Below are 13,239 nucleotides of genomic sequence, written 5' to 3'. Positions count from 1 at the left end.
CAAAAGCATTATTATCATTACTTCATTACTATAACTATGCCTCTAGATAATTCCTTGAGGGGAGTAGTTTCCAAAATAAGGTCACTTGTGGGGAATTGTGTTTAGGCACATCAGGGGCTCTACAAACGCGACATGGCATTTGCAGACTAATTCATCAAGTCTGCGCTCCAAAACGTCACTCCTTCCTTTTGGAGCTCAGCAGTGTGTCTAAACAGTAGTTTCCCACCACAAATGGGGTATCAGTGTACTCAGGAAAAATTGCAAAACGCATTTTGGGGTCCATTGTCTTTTTGTGGGAAAATGTGCTTTTTTATTTTCACTACTCAATGTAATGAAATTCAGTAAAGCATCTGGGGGGTCCAAGGTGCTCACCACACATCTAGATAAATTCCTTGAGGGGTGTAGTTTCTAAAATGAGGTCACTTGTGGGGGGTTTCCACTGTTTAGGCACATTAGGGGCCCTGCAAACATGACATACCATCCACTATGGATACCAGACAATTTTGCATTCCAAAAGTCCAATGTTGCTCCTTCCCTTCCGAGCCCTGCCATGCGCCCAAATAGCAGTAGTTTTCCACCACACATGAGATATCGGTATACTCAGGATAAATTGCACAACAAATTGTATGGTCCATTTTTTCCATTTTACCCTTTTGAAAATAAAAAAAATTGGGACTAAAGCAACATTTTTGTGGGAAAAATTTAATTTTTTATTTTCACGGCTCAATGTTATAAAATTCTGTGAAGCACCTGAAGGTTGAAGGTGCTCACTACACATCTAGATTCCTTGAGGGACCTGCAGACCATTCTATCAAAGTCTGTGCTCCAAAACGTCACTCATTCTTTTGGAGCTTAGCAGTGTGTCCAAACAGTAGATTCCCGCTATATACTGTATGTGGTATCGGAGTACTCAGGAGAAAGTGCACAACAAATTTTGGGGTCCGTTTTCTCTTGTTATCCTTGATAAAATACAACATTTTTGTGGGAAAAAGTTACATTTTCATTTTTTCCTTCCATATTACTTTAATTCCTGGGAAGCACCTGAAGGGTTAATAAACTTCTTGAATGTGGTTTTGAGCACCTTGAGGGGTGCAGTTTTTAGAATGGTGTCACGTTTGGGTATTTTTTTGCCATATAAACCCCACAAAGTCACTTCAAATGTGATGTGGTCCCTAAAATAATTGGTTTGGTAAACTTTGTTCAAAAAATGAGAAATTGCTGATTAGTTTTAACCCTTCTATCTTCCTAACAAAAAAAATAGTTTAAAAAATGATGCAAAAGTAAACATGTGGTAAATGTTATTTATTAACTATTTTTTATGATGTAACTACCTGGTTTAAGGGTATAAAAAGTTTGAAAATTGTAAAATTTTCTAAATTTTGCCAAAATTCCAATATTATCACAAATAGACACAAAAAATATCTACCTAAATTTACCAATAAGATAAAGTACATGTGTCACAAAAAATAATCTCAGAATCACTGGGATACGTTGAAGCGTTCTAGAGTTATTACCACATAAAGTGACACTGGTCAATATTGTAAAATTTGGCCTGGTCAGGAAGATGAAAACAGGCTTCGGGGGTTCGACCTACGAAGTATAGGTATGTCATAGATCATGTCCCGGCATTTGATGTGGGCTCCGGCGCTGAGCCTGCATCTTTTCCGGTACATGACAGTTGATTTGATCAGCTGTCATGTGCCCCTAACAGCCTAGGGTGGAATCGCGATCCACCTGTGGCTGTTAGCATGTTAAATGCCGCTGTCAATCTCTGACAGCGGCGTTTAACGCATGCTTACAGGAAGTGCATCACAACCTCTACTCATCGGCGCCCTTGTCACCTGATTGCTGTGCTCCGATGGGTTGGCATGACAACCGGGGCACGGCAAAGGACCCCTTGCTTCTCATTGCAGATGTTGATGATTTTTGCTATACATAGCAGGCCCTGCTACATGTAGCACAAGCGATCGGAAGATCGCAGCTTCAAGTCTTCTAAGGAGACAATTGAATCAAGTAAAAGGTCGAACAAACATGTTTTTAAAAATACGAAAAAAAGAAAAAAAATATAAAAAGTTCAAATCACCCCCCTTTTGCCCCATTCAAAATAAAATAATAAAAATAAAAAATACACATATTTGGTATTGTTGCGTCCAGAAATGCCCGATCTATTAAAATATAAAAACAATTAATCCGATTGGTAAACGGCGTAAATAGAAAAAAATAAAAACGCCATAATTACAGTTTATTGGTTGCCGCAAAAGTGCAATAAAATGCAACAACAGGTGATCAAAACATTGTATCTACCCCAACATGGAATCAATAAAAACTTCAGCTCGACGCACAAAAAATAAGCCCTCACCCAGCCCCAGATCCCGAAAAATGGAGACCTACAGGTCTCAGAAAATGGCGCCTCTTTTTTCTTTTTTTTTTTTACAAACTTTTTTTCCAACACTTAAATAAAAAAGAACCTATACATGTTTGGTATCTGCGAACTCATAATGACCTGAAGAATAGTAACGGCAGGTCAGTTTTAGCATTAGCGAACATGGTAATAAAAACAGCAAAAAACAATAATGGAATTGCACTCTTTTTGCATTTCGGCTACACTATATGATGAAATCAATGGTGGCGTTCAAAAATACAACTCATCCCACAAAAAACAAACTCTCACATGGCCAAATTGACGTAAGAATAAAAAGTTATGGCTCTGAGAAGAAGAGGAGCAAAAAACAACAATGCAATAACAGAAAATCCCAAGGTCGTCAAGGGGTTAAAGATCTGACCAGGAGCCATAGCTAGTGATGAGACTAGTCACAGGGAGAGACCTGTCAATCACAAGGAGCGGTGAAGAAAGAAACCGGCTGGGGGTCACACTGGACTAATCTTGTCTCTGCCTATGTTCTCAGTAGTGATGATCGAGAATGCTCGTTGCTCGAGATTTATGAGCATGCTCGGGCGAGCACCTATTATCTTCAGCGTGCTCGGGCTTTAAGTATTCGTCGCTCCGTGAACATGATTTGCGACTGTTTGACAGCTTTAATACATGTGAGAAGCGCTGGAAAAACAGGCATTCCTCACATGTATTAAAGCTGTCAAACAGTGGCAAATCATGTTCAGGGAGCGACGAAAACTTAACGCCCAAGCACGCTGAAGATAATAGGTGCTCGCCTGAGCATGCTCATAAATCTCGAGCAACGAGCATGCTTGATCATCACTACTGGCCAGTTCTTCAAACTGTAGCATTTCAGAGAATTACAGAACAAACATACATAGCTGTAATCATGCAGTCTTTCATGCTATGCTACCTGCGGTTTTAGCAGCATGCATGAATTGACTGACAAGTTCCATTTAATATCCTGTAGGGAGTAGAGTATAAATGTAAATGTTATGTAGAAACTGGGTTATGAGAAGACTTATAATACAGGTAAAATTGTTAAGTCAGAGACTTCATTCAATTGAATATTATTTACCTTAAGTTGGATCACTAATTTTCAATGAGGGCAAGTTTTCCACTTTAGAATTAATTGTATAGAATGCCATTCCAGCTAAACTGTACATTTATCCAGCCCATCACTATTTTGATAATTGCAAACCATCTGTAAAAGGTAGGCATGTCTTCCAAGTCACGAGCAGTTTGGCGTCCTTACAAAAAGTCGACCACATTGCCTCACATGGATATGACCCATTTCAGCTCAGAAACTACATATTATTTTTAAGGCACTTTCTCTGATAAACAGTGACGTACACTAGAGGCAGAAGGCTACCTCATAAAAAATGTAAAAAGAAAAAACTATAAACATTTTATTATAATGTTTCCCCCTTAGTTCTTCTTTATAATACCACTATATGTTATCTGCAGGTGACTTGAGACATTATTTGCACATGTCCATATTACTTGGTGTAACTTTTAACTACAACCATTTGTTGCATATTTTCATAACCCAAAGTCATAACCAATGCTAAATACTCATCTTACTCATATACATGGAGCTCATCTGTTTTGTTTGAAAAACAGTGGCCTAAGAGAAGGACCTCTTATTTGTATTTCTGAATGACTACAGTGCTTACCCTTCTGAAACCTAATCCATGTCCTACAGATGTCAATTCACGCTCAACTTTTCCATCTCCCTCATCAATGGCCAGCCAACATTCCGCATAGAAAAACCAACTGGTTCCACTTTGCAGGTCTTTGACAATCACATGGCTAAGGTACAAGCTTGGGGAATTACCACTGTTGTTATGCCAAATGTGAATCTTCCACAGCGGCCCAAGACTTTCTGGTACACTGGGAAAAAATAAACATTACTTGCTAGTAAAAAACTATACAGTTTACTGTAAATGCATATTCAATTCTTCTGCTAATTAACAGTAATAAAATGAATACGATTTTTTTTCTATGTAGCAATCCATTTGTAGTAGGTACCAGATTGCAGTAATGGTAAATGATTCTACATATTAATTTACCTCATTATAAATGTGTGTCGTGAATTTCTTTCAAACAGAGGCTTGTGTGGACAATACAGCTCTCGTGTTTCAGAAACACCATCCTCCCCATGTAGAATAATGTGTACCTATAAAAAGATTATTGATTAGGCATTCCTAACTATATGTTAATTCAGAGGTATAATATAAAATAAAGAACAAGTCAAATATGTGTGAAATAATTGCATACTATATTGTTATCCTGCAATGTATAATACATTATATATATGAGCAAATATATTAGAGTGCCATTGAATTCTACTCGAATTTTACAAATATCTGCATTCGCCAATACATGTATTTTTTGCAATTCACTTCTGTGTGGATTCAGCAAAATAGCTGCATTTTTCTGAACCATAAAAAAATCTAAAGGCTAAAAAATATAACAAAAATTGTCATATTCACCTTACTGCTCACCTCTCCGGCCCCTCCGCTCTTCACCATCACCCGACTGGTCCTCATTGTATCTTCTGATCACTGCCACGAGTACTTTGATAAGGCCTGGGATATTTTGTGCAGAAGCACGCAAGGTCGGGGCATACATCAAGACGTCACGACATTGTGCCTTTTGGAAACTTGTGCAGAGCAAGGGAATTGGGACGGGGATCAGAAGATGCGATGAGGACCAGACGAATAATGGTGAGGAGCAGAGGGTCCAGAGAGATGAGCAGTAAGGTGAGTATAAGGATTTTTTTTAGTTTGTACATACTATGGCTTTTTATGCACTTGGGTCTGGAGACACTCCACAGCATAATAGCATACTAACAGACATTAAACAGACATTAAATACATTAAATTTGCAGAAAATAACTTTTCCGCAAATCAAAGTTCCTGGAAAATTTGCACGAACAGGGGAATTTGGATTTTGCCTGATCTGCTGAGCGCTATTATTACATACAGTGGGGAAATAAGTGTTTGATACTTTGATGATTGACTATTTTGCAAGTTTTCCCACCTACAAAGAATGGAGAGGTCTGTAATTTTTATCATAGGTACACTTCAACTGTGCGAGACAGAAACTTAAAATAAAAAACAGAAAATCACATTGTATGATTTTTAAATAATTAAACAGCATTTTATTGCATGAAATAAATATTTGATCACCTACCAACCAGCTGTATTAATTTCACCTGTTTGAACTCGTTACCTGTATAAAAGACACCTGTCCACACACTCAATCAATCACACTTCAACATCTCCAACAAGGACACCAGGGACAAAATTGTAGACCTGCACAAGGCTGGGATGGGCTACAGGACAATAGCCAAACAGCTTGTTGAGAAGGCAATAATTGTATGCGCAATTATCAAAAAATGGAAGAAGCACAAGATGACTGTCAATCTATCTTCCTCGGTCTGGGGTTCCATGCAACAGCTCGCCTCGTGGGGAAAGGATCATTCTGAGAAAGGTCAGGGATCAGCTCATAACTACATGGGAGCACCAGGTCAATGACCTGAAGAGAGCTGGGACCACGGTCTCAAACATTACTGTTAGTAACATACTACGCCATCATGAATTAATAACCTACAGGGCACGCAAGGTCCCCCTGCTCATGCCAGCACATGTCCAGGCCCGTTTGAAGTTCACCAATGACCATCTGAATGATCCAGTGGAGGCATAGGAGAAGGTCATGTGGTCCGATGAGACCAAAATAGAAATTTTTGGTATCAACTCCACTCACCGTGTTTGGAGGAAGAAGAAGGATGAGTACAACCCCAAGAACAACATCCAAACCATGCAGCATAGTGGGGGGAAACATCATTCTTTGGCAGTGCTTTTCTGAAAAGGGGACAGGGGACAGGATGACTGCACTGTATTGAAGGGAGGATGGATTGGGTCATGTATCGTGAGATTTTGGCCAACAACCTCCTTCTTTCAAAAAGAAAATTGAAGATGGGTTATGGCTGATTCTTCCAGCATGACAATGACCCGAAACACACAGCCAGGGCTACTAAGGAGTGGCTCCATAAGAAGCATTTCATTGTTCTGGAGTGGCCTAGCCAGTCTCCAGACCTGAACCCAATAGAAAATCTTTCGAGATAGCTGAAACTTAATTTTGCCCAGCGACAGCCCTGAAAACCTGAAAGATCTGGAGAAGATCTGTATGGAGGAGAGGGCCAAAATCCCTGCTGCTCCCCTGAGCAAACTTGGTTAAGAAATACAGGAAACAGCTGACCACTGTAATTGCAAACAAAAGTTTCTGTACAAAATATTAAGTTCTGTTTTTCTACTGTATCAAATACTTTTTTGATTCAATAAAATGCAAATTAATTATGTAAAAATCATACAATGTGATTTTCTGGATTTTTTTTAGATTTCGTCTTTTACAGTTGAAGTGTACCTATGATAAAAAATTACAGACCTCTCCATTCTTTGTAGGTGGGAAAATTTGCAAAATTGGCAGTATGTCAAATACTTATTTTCCCCACTGTAGAAACACATTTGCATTATACAGTTGAAAAATAACACATGTCCATCCAGTCCAACTGGGGGTTGGGAAAGGATAAATGGAGAGGGGTACAGGTACAATCATAATGCATGAACCAAATTTCTCTAAAAGAGCACATTTTTCCCTCCTGAAGAATTTTATGCATTTACATAATCATTTATATTATTTTCCTCTAATAAAGCATCTAAGTTGTTTTTTAAACCATTGACTCTTCCCACTGTGTCCATTGACTAATAGTGTTCAAGGTTTGTTTTTTTAACAATTACAACTCTGACAACAGTCACAAAGGTAAGTTGGTAAATGTGTTTATGTCCCCTAAAATGGTATTGTGATTGGTTTAATAGGCCAAAAGCATCTTATACTCTCCCTTTAATTATACATACTAATACTGTAGTACTTTAGTTTCAATATCGTGTTACCTTAGCTGTGGTTTTTGGTCTTGATCGGAAACCCACATCAACCATAATAGCATATTGTTGTTGGTCTTTTGGAGAATTATCCTGAAGAAACACAATGCCATCTTTTTGGTCTTCATGTTGGTCCTTCATTTTACCAAAAAACATTAGCAAAATGTAGAGCAGAGTGCAAATTACAACAATGATGGGTGGGACTAGATTTGTCGTTGTGCTACAATAAAGGAAATACAAGTATTAATTCCTATTCATGCATTTTTTCCAGCATGTGAAGTCTTTATTTTTCTATCACTGTGTCTTTATATATTTGCTGCACTTTGGCGGAGATTTAGTATACATATACACAAGCATATATAAAATAGGCACATACATACTGTATAACATGTATATACAAAAAGACATTTTTTTGTGATGCACATGATTAGGCAATCAGATGATTTTCTAGTTCAATCATTCATAGTTGTAACAGCTCAATTTTTTTTTCATATACCGTAAGTTTTACTATATGAGATCTTGTTTTCTTTGTGCATGAGCCAGGCTGTATTTTTTCTAAAGTGCCATTATTCTATACAATTAAATACATATGTAGGAAATATATATGTATTAACTTTGTTATGGGTTTAAGGAGTAACCGCCGTTTTAATTTTTATTTCATTATTCAATAGTACAAGTGAAAATAAGCAACTTTTGTAGCATAACCTATCAGAGAAATCCACTTCTTTCTCCTCTAGGACTGATTATGTGACCCCAAGTATGTGATTTGCATACTTCCGGCCACATTCCAACTAGACATTTCCAGCCTCGCTCAATTTACTTGCACGTCTAGTTGGTACGTGACCGCATGTATGGAAATCGCATACTTGAGGTCACGTGCCTGCCTGCTCCTAGCACCAGCACTGTAGAATTCACAAGTCTGCATTCACATAGGTTGACTGCAGACTTTATCCACAACCCTAGACAACCCCTTTAACATAATTAACAAGCACTCTGCCTTAGTCTGATCAGGACCAACAAACTGAAAAGGTTATTCTCATCATCTTCAATGGGAAAAATTGGAAAGTGCTTATAAAAATGAGCAACTTGCAATTTATCTATTTACTCCTTACAGCCAAAGGCAGTTTTCTCCTTTGTGACAAGGCCATATTTTTCAAATCTCACATGTGTTACTCTAAGTGGTAATAACTCTGTAATGTAAATATTGGATATTTGATGAAAAATTAACATTTTTCTAAATTTTGGTTTTTATACCCCTAAAGCAAATAGTCATAGCACACAAAATAGTTTAACATAATTTCAAATGTGTCTACTTTATGTCACTTTCCCTTTCAAGTATTTTTTTAGGATGTTAAAAAGGTTAAAAGTTTAACAGCCATTTTTAAATGTGTCAACAAAATTTACAAAAACCTATCTTTTTTTTAGAAACAACTTCACTTTTAAAGTCACCCCCAAATGAGACCCTATTTTAAAAAATGCACCCTCAAAGTATTCAAAACTACATTAAGGGAGTTTGATAACATTTCAGGTGCGTTACATAATTAATGCAAACTGGAATATGCACACTCTACGTCTCTGTAAGAGGCTACTACAAATGATCCTCCATCTTGGGTGTTCTATTTTCCTTTAAAAGGAAATAAAAATAAGCTTACAGTTTGTGAAAAGTTTCAATGAATTTTAAATACATATTTACCTTAAAAACTGTGAGATATCTTCAATGAGAAGGTGAGATAAAACTTGCCTGTTTGCAGTGGTGTACAAACCTAGATGTGTACAGCTAAAAATATAAAAGAATAGTCATTTCATTGTAATCTAGCACAATTTGAAAGCAGTAAATTTGCACATTTTTAGCTTATCATATGTATAACCCCAAACAAATATTCTCTAAATCTAACAATATCACTTTTTAGTTTTGTAGTAAAATCCAAGTCAATGTTTCAATATAATGTTACAACATATATAGTAAAATAATATAATACTTGACATTTACAGAGTTTCCAAATGGATAATCTTAGCTAAAATGGAAAATTTAGATCCTGGCCACCATAGGCAGGGTTATGAAAATAGCAAAGAGCAGCTGCATTACATTGTATAACTCCCAGAGAAAGAAAGAAATGATACAGAAACAGCAATGCACAGCAAAGAGAGCTGATGGCATAACATCCATTCATTTCTATGGATTTTAAATAAACAGCATAGGGCAGTTTATCTGGTTGTTTTTATATCGCAGCTTTGATCGCCAAGACCTAGAACTTATTCCCACAAAAGGCAGAGATGGGAATAACAACTTAACAAGTATTTACATGCTTTCTATATACAGTCATGGCCAAAAGTATTGAGAGTGAGACAAATAGTAATTTTTCCAAAGTTTACTGCTTCATTTTTTGTAATGGCAATTTGCATATACTCCTGAATGTCAAAGAGTGATCAGCTTAACAGCAATTACTGTACTTGCAAAGTCAATATTTGCCCAGAAAATGAACTTTAACCCCCAAAACACATTTCAACATCATTGCAGTCCTGCCTTTAAAGGAGCAGCTAACATCGTTTTAGTGATTGATCCATTAACACAGGTGTGAGTGTTGATGAGGACAGGGCTGGCGATCAATCAGTCATGATTAAGTAAGAATGACATCACTGGACACTTTAAAAGGAGGCTGGTTCTTGGTATCATTGTTTCTCTTCAGTTAACCATGGTTATCTCTAAAGAAACACGTGCAGCCATCATTGCACTGTACAAAAATGGCCTAACAGGGAAGAGTATCGCAGCTACAAAGATTGCACCTCAGTCAACAATCTATCGCATCATCAAGAACTTCAAGGAGAGAGCTTCCATTGTTGTCAAAAAGGCTCCAGGGCGCCCAAGAAAGACCAGCAAGCGCCAGGACCGTATCTTAAAACTGTTTCAGCTGTGGGATCGGACTGCCAGCAGTGCCGAGCTTGCTCAGGAATGGCAGCAGGCTGGTGTGAGTGCTTCTGCACGCACTGTGAGGCGGAGACTCTTTGAGCAAGGGCTGGTTTCAAGGAGGGCAGCAAAGAAGCCACTTCTCTCCAGAAAAAACATCAGGGACCGACTGATATTCTGCAAAAGGTACAGGGAGTGGACTGCTGAGGACTGGGGAAAAGTCATTGTCTCTGATGAATCCCCTTTTCGATTGTTTGGGACATCTGGAAAACAGCTTATTCGGAGAAGAAGAGGTGAGCGCTACCACCAGTCTTGTCTCATGCCAACTGTAAAGCATCCTGAAACCATTCATGTGTGGGGTTGCTTCTCAGCCAAGGGAATAGGCTCACTCACAGTCTTGTCTAAAAATACAGCCATGAATAAAGAATGGTACCAGAATGTCCTCCAAGAGCAACGTCTCCCAACCATCCAAGAGCAGTTTGGCGCCCAACAATGCCTTTTCCAGCATGATGGAGCACCTTGCCATAAAGAAAAGGTGATAACTAAATGGCTCACGGAACAAAACATAGAGATTTTGGGTCCATGGCCTGGAAACTCCCCAGATCTTAATCCCATTGAGAACTTGTGGTCAATCATCAAGAGACGGGTGGACAAACAAAAACCAACAAATTCTGGCAAAATGCAAGCATTGATTATGCAAGAATGGACTGCTATCAGTCAGGATTTGGTCCAAAAGTTGATTGAGAGCATGCCAGGGAGAATTACAGAGGTCTTGAAGAAGAAGGGGCAACACTGCAAATATTGACTTGCTGCATTAACTCATTCTGTCAATATAACCTATTGGTACTCATAATATGATTGCAATTATATTTCTGTATGTGATATAAACATCAGACAAACACTAATAAAAACCAGAGGCCAGCAGATCATGTGAAAATATAATTTTGGTGTCATTCTCAAAACTTTTGGCCATGACTGTAGTGCTATCTAATTTAAAGTGATCCCCTAATAAAATGATCAAGTTTCCAAAGAAAATGCCAATAAATGTTACAATATGTAAAGTAGAGCAGCAAGGGTTTTCACAAACCTGCAAGTAAACGCAGTGGCTGTGGTTCCTTTTTGAGGAGTGCAATCTTTTGAGTTCCAGTGTTTATTATGCCAATAGAGGCACTGTGTCCACTGTACATCCACTGTATAATTTATCATACTGGAAATATATTTATTTTTTGGGTGCCTTCTATAATCTGCATCCATCAAAGCCATGTAACTGTATTCTGCATCTATATTGGATAAACAGTAAAACAATATAAATGCATAAATATTGAAGTATCACACATAAACCTTTTTTAACACGGTTGTTGAACACGTCAGACATAATACTGTAAACGTTAAATCCATGTACAAGGATTTCCCCCAGAGGTAGATCTAAATGACAAAAAATACTACAGGATGTGCAGGGTGTCCTCCCAGTCTCCCAAAGTGTGATCTCCAGTAGAAACCAGAGTAAAGGCTCTCCAGGGCAACAGGAGTTGAGGAACTGCAACTCCACCAGGAGATCTAGCAATGCATCTGTTACGCCCAATGGTGGCGTAAGTGGATTAGTGGACCCACTGTGCCACAGGTTCAAGCCTAAATAGGTAGGGGTTAGAACTAGTGTTGAGCCACCCCCGTAGTGTTCAAGTTTGGTACGGTTCGTCGAACACCGGGATGTTCGAGGAACTGTTCGTCGAACTGTTCGTCGAACACCTTAGAACACCGTCGAACACCGTTAAAACCAATGGCAGGCAAACAAAAACACATAGAAACACATAGAAAACACCTTCAAAGGTGTCCAAAAGCTGACAAACTGCTCAGAAGACGCTTTCTTTAAAAAAGTCGGCCGGCAATTCAGCAGCGGCATACACCGGTACCCGACAATTTAGACAAGAAGGAATAGAGCCTCACACATAGATTAGATAGATAGAAACATGTCAGTCACATATATATGAAGTACAGTGACAGTGTTGCTTACTGTACTTGTCATTTAGTGTAAAGGATTTATTAAAAAATATAATAGTGTTTTCATGCACTGTCTCTTTAAAAAAGCCGGCCGGCAATTCAGCATCTGTACCCGACAATTTATAACAGACAGAATAGAGCTTCACACATAGATTAGATAGATAGAAACATGTCAGTCACATATATATGAAGTACAGTGACAATGTTGCTTACTGTACTTGTCATTTAGTGTAAAGGATTTATTAAAAAAAATAATAGTGTTTTCATGCACCGTCTCTTTAAAAAAGCCGGCCGGCAATTCAGCATCTGTACCCGACAATTTATAACAGACAGAATAGAGCTTCACACATAGATTAGATAGAGAGAAACATGTCAGTCACATATATATGAAGTACAGTGATAGTGTTGGTTACTGTACTTGTCATTTAGCATTAAAATAAAGGATTTATTATTAAAAAAAATTGGCGTGGGGTTCCCCTTAACTTTAGTCTCTAGCGGAGGTTAAGCAGACAGCTGGGGCAGATGTTTGAAGCCTGGGAAGGGGTAATACCCACGGAGCTTCCCAGGCTACAATACCCACGGAGCTTCCCAGGCTACTAATATGAGCCCCCAGCTGAATACATAGCCTTTACTAGCTATTAAAATGGGGGACCCCCCCAAAAAAAATGACGTGGGGTCCCCCCTAATTTAATAGCTAGCAAAGGCTAGGCAGACAGCTGGGGGCTGATATTAATAGCCCAGGAAGGGAGCCATGAATATTGGCCCCCTCCCAGGCTAGAAACACCAGCCGTCAGCCGCCCCAGAAATGGCGCATTCATAGGATGCGCCAATTCTGGCACTTAGCCTCGCTCTTCCACGCTGCCCTGTAGCGGTGGCAGGGGGTAATAGGGCTGGGGTTGATGTCAGCTTATAATGCTAGCTGACATCAAGCCCAGGTTAGTAATGGAGAGGCGTCTATAAGACACCCCCATTACTAACCCCATAGTCAAAGTTAAAAG

General features: G+C 38.6%; 1 protein-coding gene across 1 annotated transcript in view; it reads right to left on the bottom strand.

Moving 5' to 3' along the window:
• PKD1L1 (polycystin 1 like 1, transient receptor potential channel interacting) overlaps positions 1 to 13,239 on the bottom strand; it is an 808,959-nt gene that overhangs the window by 354,310 nt on the left and 441,410 nt on the right. The window contains exons 39-43 of the mRNA XM_073676922.1: positions 11,331 to 11,523; positions 9,032 to 9,115; positions 7,351 to 7,558; positions 4,465 to 4,571; positions 4,069 to 4,285 (exon numbers count right to left, since the gene is read on the bottom strand). Coding sequence (XP_073533023.1) covers positions 4,069 to 4,285; positions 4,465 to 4,571; positions 7,351 to 7,558; positions 9,032 to 9,115; positions 11,331 to 11,523 — 809 coding nt within the window. The remainder of the gene's footprint in view (positions 1 to 4,068; positions 4,286 to 4,464; positions 4,572 to 7,350; positions 7,559 to 9,031; positions 9,116 to 11,330; positions 11,524 to 13,239) is intronic.

Source organism: Phyllobates terribilis, unplaced genomic scaffold (genome assembly GCF_046119375.1).
Source record: "Phyllobates terribilis strain yellow unplaced genomic scaffold, ASM4611937v1 Scaffold_4__5_contigs__length_816908805, whole genome shotgun sequence".
Taxonomy (NCBI): domain Eukaryota; kingdom Metazoa; phylum Chordata; class Amphibia; order Anura; family Dendrobatidae; genus Phyllobates; species Phyllobates terribilis.
This window is presented reverse-complemented; position numbering and strand designations above follow the sequence as displayed.